General features: G+C 38.8%; 1 protein-coding gene across 2 annotated transcripts in view; it reads left to right on the forward strand.

The window, feature by feature from the left end:
• RAB3C (RAB3C, member RAS oncogene family) overlaps window positions 1-12,962 on the forward strand; it is a 290,956-nt gene that overhangs the window by 258,602 nt on the left and 19,392 nt on the right. For both annotated transcript variants that reach the window (XM_054489820.2, XM_054489821.2), the window contains exon 4: window positions 703-827. In XM_054489820.2, the coding sequence (XP_054345795.1) occupies window positions 703-827 (125 nt within the window). The remainder of the gene's footprint in view (window positions 1-702; window positions 828-12,962) is intronic.

Raw genomic sequence — 12,962 nt, forward strand, 5'->3', positions numbered from 1 at the left:
AAAGTTGGTTATTTGTGTCATGAATCATACTGGAGGCTTATTCTAAATTCTAAATATCCTGTTTATAGCAACTTAAATTGCCAAATCATTGTATTATAATTTTGACATTAATCAACCTGACATTTTTCTCTTATAAAGGTAAGGCATGAACATATTAGCTCTCATAATTCTTTTTTTAAAAAATTATCACTTCTCCCAGATTTCCTAAGCCCCATTGCTTTAGCTCTTTAAGTTGTTACTGTGATAAGGGAAAATATTGTTTTTGTGTGATGGGCTGTAAATAGGTTGGGCAGCCATCTCAGTTTGCCTGAAACGGAGGGGTTTCTCAGGACATGGGACTGTTACTGCTTAAACTGGGAAAGTCTTGGGGAAGCCAGGATGGTTGGCTATCCTACTGTAAAGGTATTACATAAGGTGGGGTAAAAGAGGAAAGGAACAATCAGTAGTGGTATCAATCTCATTAAATACAAAAGAATTATTAGTACACCACTCTTCCCTTGATTTTTGACTCATGCAATCTCTGATGAGTATCTGAAGGGTAAAATTGCACTCAACTAATTAACTCTAAATGTCAGGCATTTGGACTTCGTGGGTTTTTTTTTTTCCTTTTGCTACCATCATCATCTGTGGAATGTATTTCTTCTCCTTCATTTTATGCTGTTCTGCTTTCCTCTGATTATGTCATGCTTCTTTTTCTTTCAGGTCAACTCAAATCAAAACATACTCTTGGGACAACGCCCAGGTTATTCTGGTTGGAAACAAGTGTGACATGGAAGACGAGCGGGTCATCTCAACTGAGCGAGGTCAACATTTAGGAGAACAGCTTGGTAAGAAACAAATTAATAAGTTAAAAAGAAAGATAATTTGCTTATTATATGTAACTCTGTACAGAGTCCGAGCTAATTGTCAGGGTGGAGTTAATGAAATGTTTGTCAGTCTAACAGTGGAAAGCAACATAATCCTCCCTAAGTGGACAATATATTTTCTCCCACTTACTATGGCATCATGAGAGCTCAAGCGCAATTACAGAAGCAAAAATGATACTCAGAATTTTGGTCTTAGTACAAGGTATTTAAATTCTTATTCCATGAGAAACACAGGTTATGCCTTGTCTGCTATTTTTGTTTTTTTTCCCCCGTACTCTATTTTGCATTCAGTGAGCACTTTATTTTATTGTGTGATTATTGTTCTCAAGTTTCCATTGGAGGAGGATAATGGCACAGAATAGGTCACATCCTAGATTCTGATTCTAGTGACATCACTGATAAGCCATGTTACTGTTACAAATCCCTTTGAGACTTAGTCACCCCATCTCTCCAGAATGAGTATCATAGCCCGTGCCTATTTAACCAAGTCCTTGTAGATAAGATCAAGTGAGATAATAGATATGAGAAAGTTTCAGAAATGGCAAAGCCATTTCAAACACAAAACATTGTATCTAAAGAGAAAAATGCTGGAGTGAGTAGGGTAGAGATTTAATACAAAGGAGGGATTGATGATTGAAGATTGATTGACTGAGTCAAGAAATTTTTACTGGGTACTCGTTGTGTGCTTTATATTATGCCAAACATCATGGGGGATACAAAAAAGTAATTCACAGTCCCTAGGCTCAAGTTGTTCCCAATCGAGTGGACACTGAAGGCTGGAGATATACATAAGGAAGCAGAAATACAAGTCAACAAAAACAAGTCAATGAGGAGATAAGCTGCAAGGCAGATGCCAACAGGAAAGCAACAGGGAGAGGGAGGCAGACACAGGAAGGGGAAAAACATTGCCAGAAGGAGATGTAGGAGTGGAGTGTGATGGGAGGAAGATAAAGAGCAATGCAGAGAGGGCCCCTGGGGAGATCAGGTGTGGAAATGAATACACCAAGAGGAAGAGATGAGTGATGAGGGGAGATGGAGATCTTATGGGTGAAATGGCAAGATACAGCTTGAATGGTCTCTAAAGGAGAGTAGAATTTGCAACTACAAAGGAGATGAGGCATTATGAGTAAAGGGCACAGTCATGCATGGACATTGAGATGAGCATAAGGTGAGAGGACAGTGAATAGAAAAGTGAGAACCTAGCATAAAGTTGCAGAACTGAGTTGTGGATTTGGGGAACAACTCCAGTCCTAGAGGTGAAGGAGTTGGAATTCTTTCTGTTTTTTGTTTGTTTGTTTGTTTTTGGTAGACCACTGAGAATATTGAGGCATTCTTAGCAAAGAAGAGTTTGACTTTTAACCTTTTTGGCCAGGACCTGCAGTAAGAAATACTTTCAATTTAGCATCCCAATACATACATATATAAAACTTTTGTAAAACAAAAGTTTTACAAAACACATTTTAACTTTACTTGATGAGATTCACTCTGTTTTCTGTCTTACTTTTCTTTCTTCTCTTTTCTTAAATGGTGGTCCTAACCCACTAAGTTGATCCCCAGAAGCAGTAATGTGTCTCAGTCTATAATTTGAAAAACACTGTTATAAAGGGGATGATTTGGGATTAATCTGCTGGTGTTGTGCAACATGAGTCAGAGAAGCAAAGTCCCTCTCATTGGGTCACTCTTCCTCTTGATCATCTCATAACTAATCTAAATACAGCTTAATGAGTTCCTTAGACTAAAATCTATCCCTGGATGGCCACAGGAACCCTTCCACCAAATATTCTTAGAGCCACCCAGGAGAAAGTTACATGGCTGGTGTACGGTCTCCTGTGGTGGCTTTTGAAGTTACCATCTCTGCCACAGGGCCTCTTCCCACTCTACCGATTAAACAATATGAAGAGTCTGAAAAAATGATAATTTTTTTTCTTAATCCTCTTAGGACCTCGGAAAGATAAGAATGGAAAATAATAGATCCCCAAAGAAAGAGAGGGAGGAAACGTGGGAGAGGGTTGGCAGGTTGGCTTCCCAAGATGGTCTCTTCCCTGTCTTCCTGTGTTTTCTTAACTAGCTGGGCACATGCCAGGATGGGGAAAAAACTGCTACACAGATGTAGGCTGTCTCTATGAATAAAAATGAAAACTGTTTGGTTCAAAAAAAATATACGTATCTCCAAGCCAAGAATTGTTTAATGTCATTCACACATAGGAGGCAGGCAACTGGCTAAATTTTTTAACACTCTAATAAATTACTTGGATATTGAGAAGACCAGGTTGTGAAAAGGGATGTTAGGATGATGGGAATGCATCAAGAGGGTGACTTTCCCACTGCTCCGTCGACTGGCACACACACAAACCCTTTCCATTCAGTACACAGATGTAGCAAAGTTCCTGAAATTGTGAAGCAGAATGTTTTATGTTCCTGTTCAAGTTCTTCCAGTGGTTTCTAATTGATTTTTTGCTCTCTATTCCATAAAACCCAACTGTTGTCATAGCAACCAACACATGTGCATTCTTGGAGAGTCATTTACCTCGTTTAATGTGGCTTGTTCTCCTTATGGCTACACATGCTTCTACAAATGATCATGAGGGACCATTTGTATTTTTTAAAAATGCTCTCACAATTTAAATTTAAAGATTGTAAAGGTCTTTGCTTTGTTTTTTAATTACTTGTACATTTTATTCTTCAGAATACCATCACATACACACAAAGGTTCCACATTGTTTTTTTAATGTCATTACCACATCTTGGCAGATGGCTCAAAATAACTGCTTTATCGATCTGGTTGCAATTAATTCTCCATCGTGGATTGTTTTATCGGTACAACATTTGCTCATCCTAATGAGGGTCCTTGATGGAACCAAGTTGTAATGGAGCTCTTTAAAAATTCTTGTATGGCAGCTGTCGGTCCCAATCCAGTTTAGTTCACCAAGCATTTATTAAGTGTTTACAATATGCCAGTTACTGGGAATGCAATGACAAATAACCCTACCTTCTAGGAGCAAACATTGTAGTGCCTGAGATAGACTACACAGACAAAGAATATTTTTCTGGCTTTCCCTTTCTCGGCCATTTTGTTTCATTTGATCCTTTGAGCACCCCTCCTTACTGAATGCTGCTTCATCAGCATTTATGACGTGGTGCTCTCTGTTCATCTCCTCCCTCTCCAGACTTGCATTTAGTTTCCTTGGTAGACTCCTCCTCCTTTATCCATCTCCTGCACTCTGGCTTTCTATCCTTAGTCCACCACTCCTCTCTCTCTACACCCTCCCTTGGATGTTTCCATCCACTCCAAGGTTTTAACTCCACCTCCAGACTAATGACTGCCAAATCATGTCCCAGGCCTGACCTCACACTGGCGCTTCAGGCGCCAACATCCACCTGCCAGCTGTGCATATTCAGTACTTCTGATTTAGAGTAGTGGTCTAATCATCTGCAGCTGAATTGGCTGGGGTTCTTTTTCAAATGCACATTCATCAACCCAACTCAGACCTGCTGCATCAGAGTTTTTGAAGTTGAAGGCTAGAATCTACATTTTTAATAAACATTTTTGTGACTTTTATATGACTAAATTTCTAGAACACTGGCTTTTGTGGGAAGCGAGTGTTTGGAGAGGGTAGGGAATTGCTGCCAGAGCTGAGCATTGCCCTATAGCTGGTGTTATTTTCCCATGCTTTTTTTTTTTTTTTTTTTGATGGAGTCTCGTTCTGTCGCCCAGGCTGGAGTGCAGTGGCGTGATCTCGGCTCACTGCAACCTCCACCCCCTGGGTTCAAGCGATTCTCCTGCCTCAGCCTCCCAAGTAGCTGGGACTACTGGCACGTGCCACCACGCCTGGCTAATTTTTTGTATTTTTAGTAGAGACGGGCTTTCACTGTGTTAGCCAGGATGGTCTCAATCTCCTAACCCTGTGATCTGCCCACCTCTGCCTCCCAAAGTGCTGAGATTACAGGTGTGAGCTATCGCACCCAGCCTCCATGAGTGTTTTAACAGTTAGTCTATATGTATGTACCTATAACAATATATAAGAATGTTTTAAATTGTATATTAAATTTATAGTATGGTACTTATATATGTACAATCTCATAATTGAAGTTTTAAATGTACAACTACTGTGTTAAATGAGAAAAAAATTTGGAGATACAATTAAGGATAGATTTTCCTAAAATAGAAGTAATTTATCTGGGAATAAGAACAAAGAAAGAAATTTATAGAAGAGGATGGATTTGTATTGCCTTGAAACCACAGGTGAAAGAATACTTGAACCATTATTATAAGCTCGGAAAGGGTGGAAAATGCAGAAACTCCTATTTTCCAAAAATGTAGTCAGAGAACCAAAGACTGCAGAGAAACTAAAATTGCTTCTGAGGAGAAGTCATTATTAATAATTTGTAAGGAGCCAATTTTAAAGTGTTTTTAATTTGCATTAATATTTCTTCCTAAAACAAGTAACAGATAATATTCCCAATTCTCTCCATTCGAACAATTATCATAATAGCCTCTGAACATATGTATTACCAAATTCCAGATTCATCCCCCGTACCCTTCCCTCTTCTCCAGCACCGAACCCCATGAGAATTTCTGAAAGTACAAAATATTCTCATATTTTGCCATTTTACCAAGCTCTATAATTTGTCTTCCCTTCTTTTCTCATTTAATGGCTCTTTTGATTATTCATCTGACAAATATCTATAATAATACTGCAGAGTCATAAAACATGTATCTTCCCTCTCACGGAGCTTGAAGTGTGGACTGTGTATCAGAAATAGACTCAAATATTATGAACATGTAAACAGGGCTGAGTGTAACTCAGAGGATAAAGGAAGGACATGAAGTTCTATGAATGCGTAGTTACTTCTCTTTTTGGAAAATGAAGAATGACAAAAAGACACATTCTATGTCTATATACTTCGAAACATATTGATTTGATAAATACTGGCTTAATTAAACAATTTCTTCAAGGAAATAGTCTCTTGAAGTAGAAAGAGATAAATTTAAGTCAAATGAAAAAGGATATTCTTTCACCTAACAAAGAATATACTAATGGAACCAATTATCTCTGAAAGTGGAATGTAGTCCTGGCAGGACATATAATTACTTCCCAAAAGGTCTAGATAAATCAATGCAGGCAGATCTACCATGGCTAATGGGCGGAGTTTGCATTCTGTGGGATATTTCTGTGTCACCAAGCATAAGAGTTTGGGTGCATTGACCATGCTACATCATATGTTGTGGTACCACTCTCAGAGACAAGATGACTGAAGTGACTGAAACAATATAACCTAGCCAGAAAAGTCTACCTCCTTGGATTTTAAGAACCATGCTCTTGATTTCTACTGAGCCTGAATGACCCCAGCATGCCTGATTTGGGAACTCTAAGATTCTCTGATTCACTCCTATGAACCTTTCAGTTTAAATCACCCTTGTCTCTCACTGCCAACCCAGGTAAGGGAGAGAAAGGCATTGACTGCACTGTGAAATTGTACGGTGGTGGAAGCCCTGAACTTGGAGCCATGTGCTCTGGCCATAAGGAACCAATTTCTATTTATACAATTTCCACCAGGAAAAATTGTAATAGCAGCATCATCATACCTTCCATAACCACCAAGCTCCACTTCTGTCATCATACCCTTGGTACAATCTTGAGTCACGCAATAGGTGTTTTTTTTTTTTTAGAGGTGGGATCTTCCTCTGTTGCCCAGGCTGGAGTGCAATAGTAGCATGCACGATCATAGCTCACTGCAGCCTTGACCTCTTGGACTCAAGCAATCTTCCCATCCAAGCCTCCCAAGCAACTGGAACCATAGGCATGCACCGCCATGCCTGGCTAATTCTTTTTTATTTTTTGAGAGACAGGGTCTTCACTATGTCACCCAGGCTGATCTGGAACTCTTGGGTTCAAGCAATCCTCCCACTCTACTTTAGCCTCCCATGACTGGGGTTACAGTCATGAGCCACTGTGCCTAGCCCACAATAGGACTTAACTGAATTTAGTTTTCTATCTTAAAGTCCAGGAGGAAGGTAGGGCATATGTAGCTGGTAAACCTATTTAAATTCTGACCTCGGACCCCACAATCTTTCAGTGATCCACACAATCCAATGGAAGATGCTAGAAAATAACTAGATGATTACAAAAGATAAATTATCCTAAATCAACCTTACTCAAATTCATAATTTCTCTTTTCAAAATGTGCTCAGCTTTCTGGAACTTCCCCAACTAATAAACTGAAAAACTCCTTAGCCAAGTGTGCTGTGATTTATAAGAAACCTCTGGAAATTCTTGGTGTCTCACTCTATGTCCAAATTACACTGAAATGATTACCACTAAATTGTACAGCAATTTTTCAGTACCTTTAGAGCACCACTTTAGGGAAGCTATAATCAGAACTACTTAAGGCGGTTCTCATCTGAATAACTAAAAACCGAGGTGTTAGAGAGTGTGCTATTTTATTTGCTTGTTTGTTACATTGAGACTGCTGATATTGGGAATAGCAGGGATATCAGGAGTCACTGCTAGGCCTCAGCACATTGAGGGGACCTTGCTTATTTCTCAAAAAAAAAATAAATAAAATAAGGAAAACCCAAGGCAGGGACAAGGAAACAAATCTAGAAGGAAGACTAGATATAGAGAAAAGTTCTCAATCTTGGCTACACATTTCAGTAGGTTGGGCAGCTTTTAAAAATCCTAGTGACCAAGCTGCATCCCAAGCCAACTAAATTGGAATCTCTGGGCTGGGACCCAGAAAACAGTATGTTTTTTAAGTCCCAGGTTACTCCAATGTGTAGACATGACTGAGAACCACCGATTTCTCTGGGCAGATTAGCCCAGAGAGCCAGCAGAAGGAAGCTGTAATTGGTTCCACCCTTCATGATGGGGCTCGTGCTGCCTGGCCACAGGGAGCTGGTCTTCCAGGATGGATTCATGCTGAAGCTTTCATGCACCCTAGTCTAGTCCCCATGTGGCCAATAGGTGCACGGATTTTATAGAAGGCTATTGAGGATCAGAAGAGGAGTATGAGGTTATACAACAGAGCGTAATTATTAGGACCAATGTAAATTTAGCAAAATCCACTTGGAATTGCATAACAACCACTGAGCTGAAATAAATGAGCCAAAGAGTCTTTTCTTAAACTACAGTGGGGTCACACTAGGAGTTTATTTCTTTTAGGAGGCAGGAGATAGACCCTTCAAAATAGAACTCATGAATATATTATGGGGCTTTATTCATTTACTAATTTATTCATTTATTCAGTATTATTGAGCACCAACTATTGGCCAGGTACTAGGAGTTAGGAAACAATAAGACCAAATTTCTGTCACCCCAAAGGAGAGTCTGAGAGACACATAAAGACTTTCAAAAGACAGCATATAATTGTTGTAATAGAGGCATGGACTCAGTGCTAGAGGAGCTTAAAAGATTAAGAATGTCCCTGTTTGGAGGCTCTGAGAAAGGTCACACTGTGGAGACAATGTCTGAACCACGTCTTGAAGTATGAATAGGATTTTGATAGTTAGACAAACAGGTGATGGTCTCCCTAGGCATAATGAATAGTATTCTGGAGGGATCTAAGCCTGGAAAAGTTGACAACATATATCACAGAGAACCTTGTTTGAAAGAATCAAAAACTCGGGCTTTGTCCTATACATGCTGAGGATCCTAAGTTTTAAACACTGGAGTAACAAGATCAGATTTCATTTTGGACCAATTACACTGGCAATATTCCAGAAATTAGGGTGTTTAAGATCAGCAGGAGTACAAAAAGAAAATATTAATAGCTCTATTTATTTGTATCTCAAATTTTTTTTCAGTTATTGGGTATGTTTTATAATGTACTACTGGAATAGTACATTATATAATTTATAAAATATTCATGTATTAGGGCAGTAATGAATCTTTTTTTGAAACTAAGAATTATAAAACAACATATGTTTGGAGACGACTGGCTAAAGGATAGACTGGAGGGTAAGGACAGGAAGCAGAGATTCCAATAAGAAGCTAATGCTATTGGGTAAATTATGGCAAGGCCTAAAGCAGGGGTTCCCCACCCTGGCTGTACATTCGAACCACCTAGGTAGCATTTTAAAAACCATGGCATGGACCCCATCACACACACACACACTAAGTAAATCAGAATATCTGAAGCTGAGGTACAAACATGAGTGTTTTTAACTCCTTAGGTGATTCTAATGTACAGCCATGGTTGAGAACCCTTGATTTAGGCCCTCACCATGTCTCACCCAATTGTGTTAAAGTTGAGGACCACAGACCTAAACCAAGCAGTGGCACTGGGGATACAAACAAGGAATTAGAGGCATAAAAGATGATGTAGGTACCTGGCCTGAGTAACAGATTAAAATCATTGTGGAGGGAGAATTTGGGAGTAAAATCAACATACTAACAGGCAGAAGGGAAGACATCCAGAAAAGTCAGACAGTAGAGAGTCAGGAGAGTGGAGATACTTAGGTGGACAGTCATGAAGGCAGATGGGACAAGAGCTAGAAAATACGTTGAAAGAACTAGTCTTAAATCTAAGCAATGCAATCCATAATTTTAAATATGACAGTAAATTACTATTTAAATGCTTTAATAAGCATTGATCCACAAATGATCCATGAAGTGATACACGTAGGAGGACAGTGGGAATTTGGAGGCTCTTTAGGAAGAAAAAGACAACGTTGCATATTGCATAGAGCAGGTGACCACCCCTTTCTTTTTAATGAAATCGAAATAGATTTCTAAGAGTTGCCTTCATTCAATGTCTTTTTGATAACACAAGAAATTAGTTCGAAAAAGTAAATAACATCATTAAGAACTGGCCATTGTAGCTACCTATGTCTGCATTGTTAACCTTCTCTTTAGCAAAAGACCATGGCTGATTTAATGGTTTGGTGGTTCACACACATTTATAGTTAATTTCATTTTCATAGATTTCAGCCTATCATTACAGTTTCAGTCCAGCTTGCCAAGGATCATTTAGTAAGCTGGGCGCCAAAGGCAGAGAAACATGGACAGCCCTAGTGGTGGGCGTGCACCCACCTTGGCTATCTTAAAGCTTTTCTGTCGAGCTCAGACCTGCAATGTTGCCTCCAGCCACTTCACTTTAATGAAGGATGATGGTTTTTTCTTCAGTTTTAATCCTTTCCCTCTTACCCCTGCAAAAATAATTCTGTAATAAAGCCAGGTTGTGCAGCCAGAAACTCTAATGAGGATAACATTGCCCTAAAGCCTGTTTTTAAAACTCAAACCACTTGTTCCAAATATGCATTAGCTCTGTTCTTCAGCAGCTTTTAAAGATTTATTTAACTCTTAATTGTAGTATTTCTCAAAGAATGAAAATTGCCAACTTCTGGGTTGAGCAGGGAATCCCAGGGATGCTACTAAAATGTTCTAAGTACCTGTGTGCACACAGCTCTGAGGAGAAGCACTGCCACCCTACCATTATATCCCCAGGATCACATTCTTTTTGGCTAAGTATTCCCAGGAGGTATAAACTAAACCAACATTGTACATTTTAATGTGTTTGGTTGGTTTAGGTGTGGTCATATCCATGGGCTGGGAAGGGAAGGGACTGCTGTTTGTTTGCCCTGGTTCTTGTCTCTTTTGTGCTTCCCAGTTCCTGTTAACCTGATCTTTATTTCATAATCTTATGGATCTCCACTCTCCCTTCTGGCAGCTGAAATTCACTCCTCAGAAACTGTCTGTTCCTTATGAATAAAGTGACCATGCATCCCAGTTTGCTCAGGACAGTCCTGATTTATGTTCATTTCCCAGTGTAAGTATTAATAGCATCCCCTTTCAATCTCAAAAGTGACTCAGTTTGGAGAACAAATGATATGGTTATCCAATCCATGAAACCCCACCCATGCAGCATCTTTGAGTGATAAACTCCACTTCCTCTGTTTTTTATGCTGCCCTTCTTCTAAACCTCTACTTATTTTTCTCACATACCCCAGTGAATAAACTCTCAATACTCTGGCAAATCCCTATTTTACTGAGACTCTGGCACATCCCTATTTTACTAATTGCCTTCCTTAACCAACTCCACTAATCTAGGTGTTCTTTCCTATACTCCTTCTTACTAATCCAGATCTTACCAACTTTTGACCCCTGAGTTTCCCCATTCTCGTGATTCTGACAGCTCCAAGGGACGTCAATATGCAAAGTGCCCTTCTTCATTATGAAGAGCTTCCAAAGCCCCACTGTCTATCTGTTACTTGTGGATCAAAGCTTATCCTCTAACAAACGTTATGTTTACATGTCTCCTGTCCCATCTCACAAAATTGTCTAGCCCTCATTTTTCTACCTGGATTTGGCTCAGAACCTCACCTTTACTCCTTCTCTTAGAATGATCTTCCAAGCTGTGCCCTTTTCTCATTCACACAAACTTGCAAACACATTTGGTGGAATGTTTAAAAATTAATCCAGGTCCATGTAACCGAAATCTGTATAAACTGCCAGCTTCATTTTTTATTTGTTTTTCTTTTTTAACAAAAAAAAAGCATAAATAGCAGTATTACTTACCAAAATTAAAGTCAGATATAAGAAATATAAACTGCAGTATTTGGATTTGGATTTGATTAATCTGCTAAGTGTTGAGAGCTGAAAAAGATTAAATCAAGGATGGCTTTCTCACACTAAATTGTGGAATCTGTGCTTGGATGCAGCTGGCAGAAACCATCTCTGTTCATCAGCTTTGCACACTGGCCAGTGTTATTTCCTTTCTCCCAGGGTAAAATTATTAGGGCGGGGAACAGTAGGGGAACAAATCACACTAACCGAACTCACAGGGGACAGATTTCCAATTTAAAATGCCTTTTATTATACTCTGCGAAATGTAAATGTCACACAGTTGGTAATATTCCTGTTAGATAATCAGTGTATCCTTTTATCAATAGAAAAAATACCCTTAGAAAGGCTATCAATTTAATATGGTTTCTTAGTGGTTCTAGATCAAAGAAAAGGGAATCCAATGATGTTTACTCATATATTTCTTTATTTTTAAAATTAAATTAAATTAATTTTTTTACAAATTATGATGTTTCATATTCATGGAATACATAGTGAATTTTTTATACATATAATGTATAGTGGTCAGATCAGGGTAATTAACATACACTTATCATTTCTATGTGTTGGGAACGTTCAATATTCTCCTTCTAGCTATTTGAAACTATACAATGTATTATTGTTAACTACAGTTATCCTACAGTGGTACAGAACACTAGAACTTACATCCCTTATCTGGCTGTAATTTTGTATCCTTTAACAAATACTTCCTTATGCCTCCCTTCCCCCACACCCTTCTCAATGTCTAGTATCCTCTGACTACTTTTTACTACTATAAGATCAACTTTTTTTAGCTTCCCCATGTGATTGAGAATATGCACTGCTTAACTTTCTGTTCCTGGCTTTTTTCACTTAATATAACGTCCTCCAGTTCTACCCATATTGCCGTGAATGACAGCCTTTCATTTTTTTATAGTTGGGTATATTTCATTGTGTATATACACCACATTTTTTAATCTATTCATCTGTTTTTGGACACTTAGGTTGATTCCATATCTTGGCAATGTGAGTATGCTGCAATAAGCATGGGGGTGCAGATGTCTCTTTGATATACTGATTTCCTTATGTTTGAATAAATGCTAAGTAGTGAGTTTGTTAGAGCCTATGGTAGTTCTATTTCCAGTTTTTCTGAGACACCTTCATACTGTTCTCCATAGTGGTTGTACTAGTTTACATTCTTACCAACAGTGTATAAGAGTTGTCTTTTCTCTGCATCCTCACCAACATTTGTTATTTTTTGTGTTTTGATAATAGCCATCCTAACTAGGGTGAGATAGATGATACCTCACTGTGGTTTTGATTCACATTTCTCTGATGATTGGTGATGTTGAACATTTTTTGATACATTCACTGGCCATTTTTATGTCTTTTTTTTTCTTGAGACAGAGTCTTACTCTGTCACCCAGGCTGGAGTGCAGTGGGTGTGATATCGGCTCACTGCAGCCTCTGCCTCCCAGGTTCAAGCAGTTCTCCAGCCTCAGCCTCCCAAGTAGCTGGGATTACAGGCATGCACCATCACTCCTGGCGAATTTTT

Source organism: Pongo pygmaeus, chromosome 4 (assembly GCF_028885625.2).
Source record: "Pongo pygmaeus isolate AG05252 chromosome 4, NHGRI_mPonPyg2-v2.0_pri, whole genome shotgun sequence".
NCBI classification, from domain to species: Eukaryota; Metazoa; Chordata; class Mammalia; order Primates; family Hominidae; genus Pongo; species Pongo pygmaeus.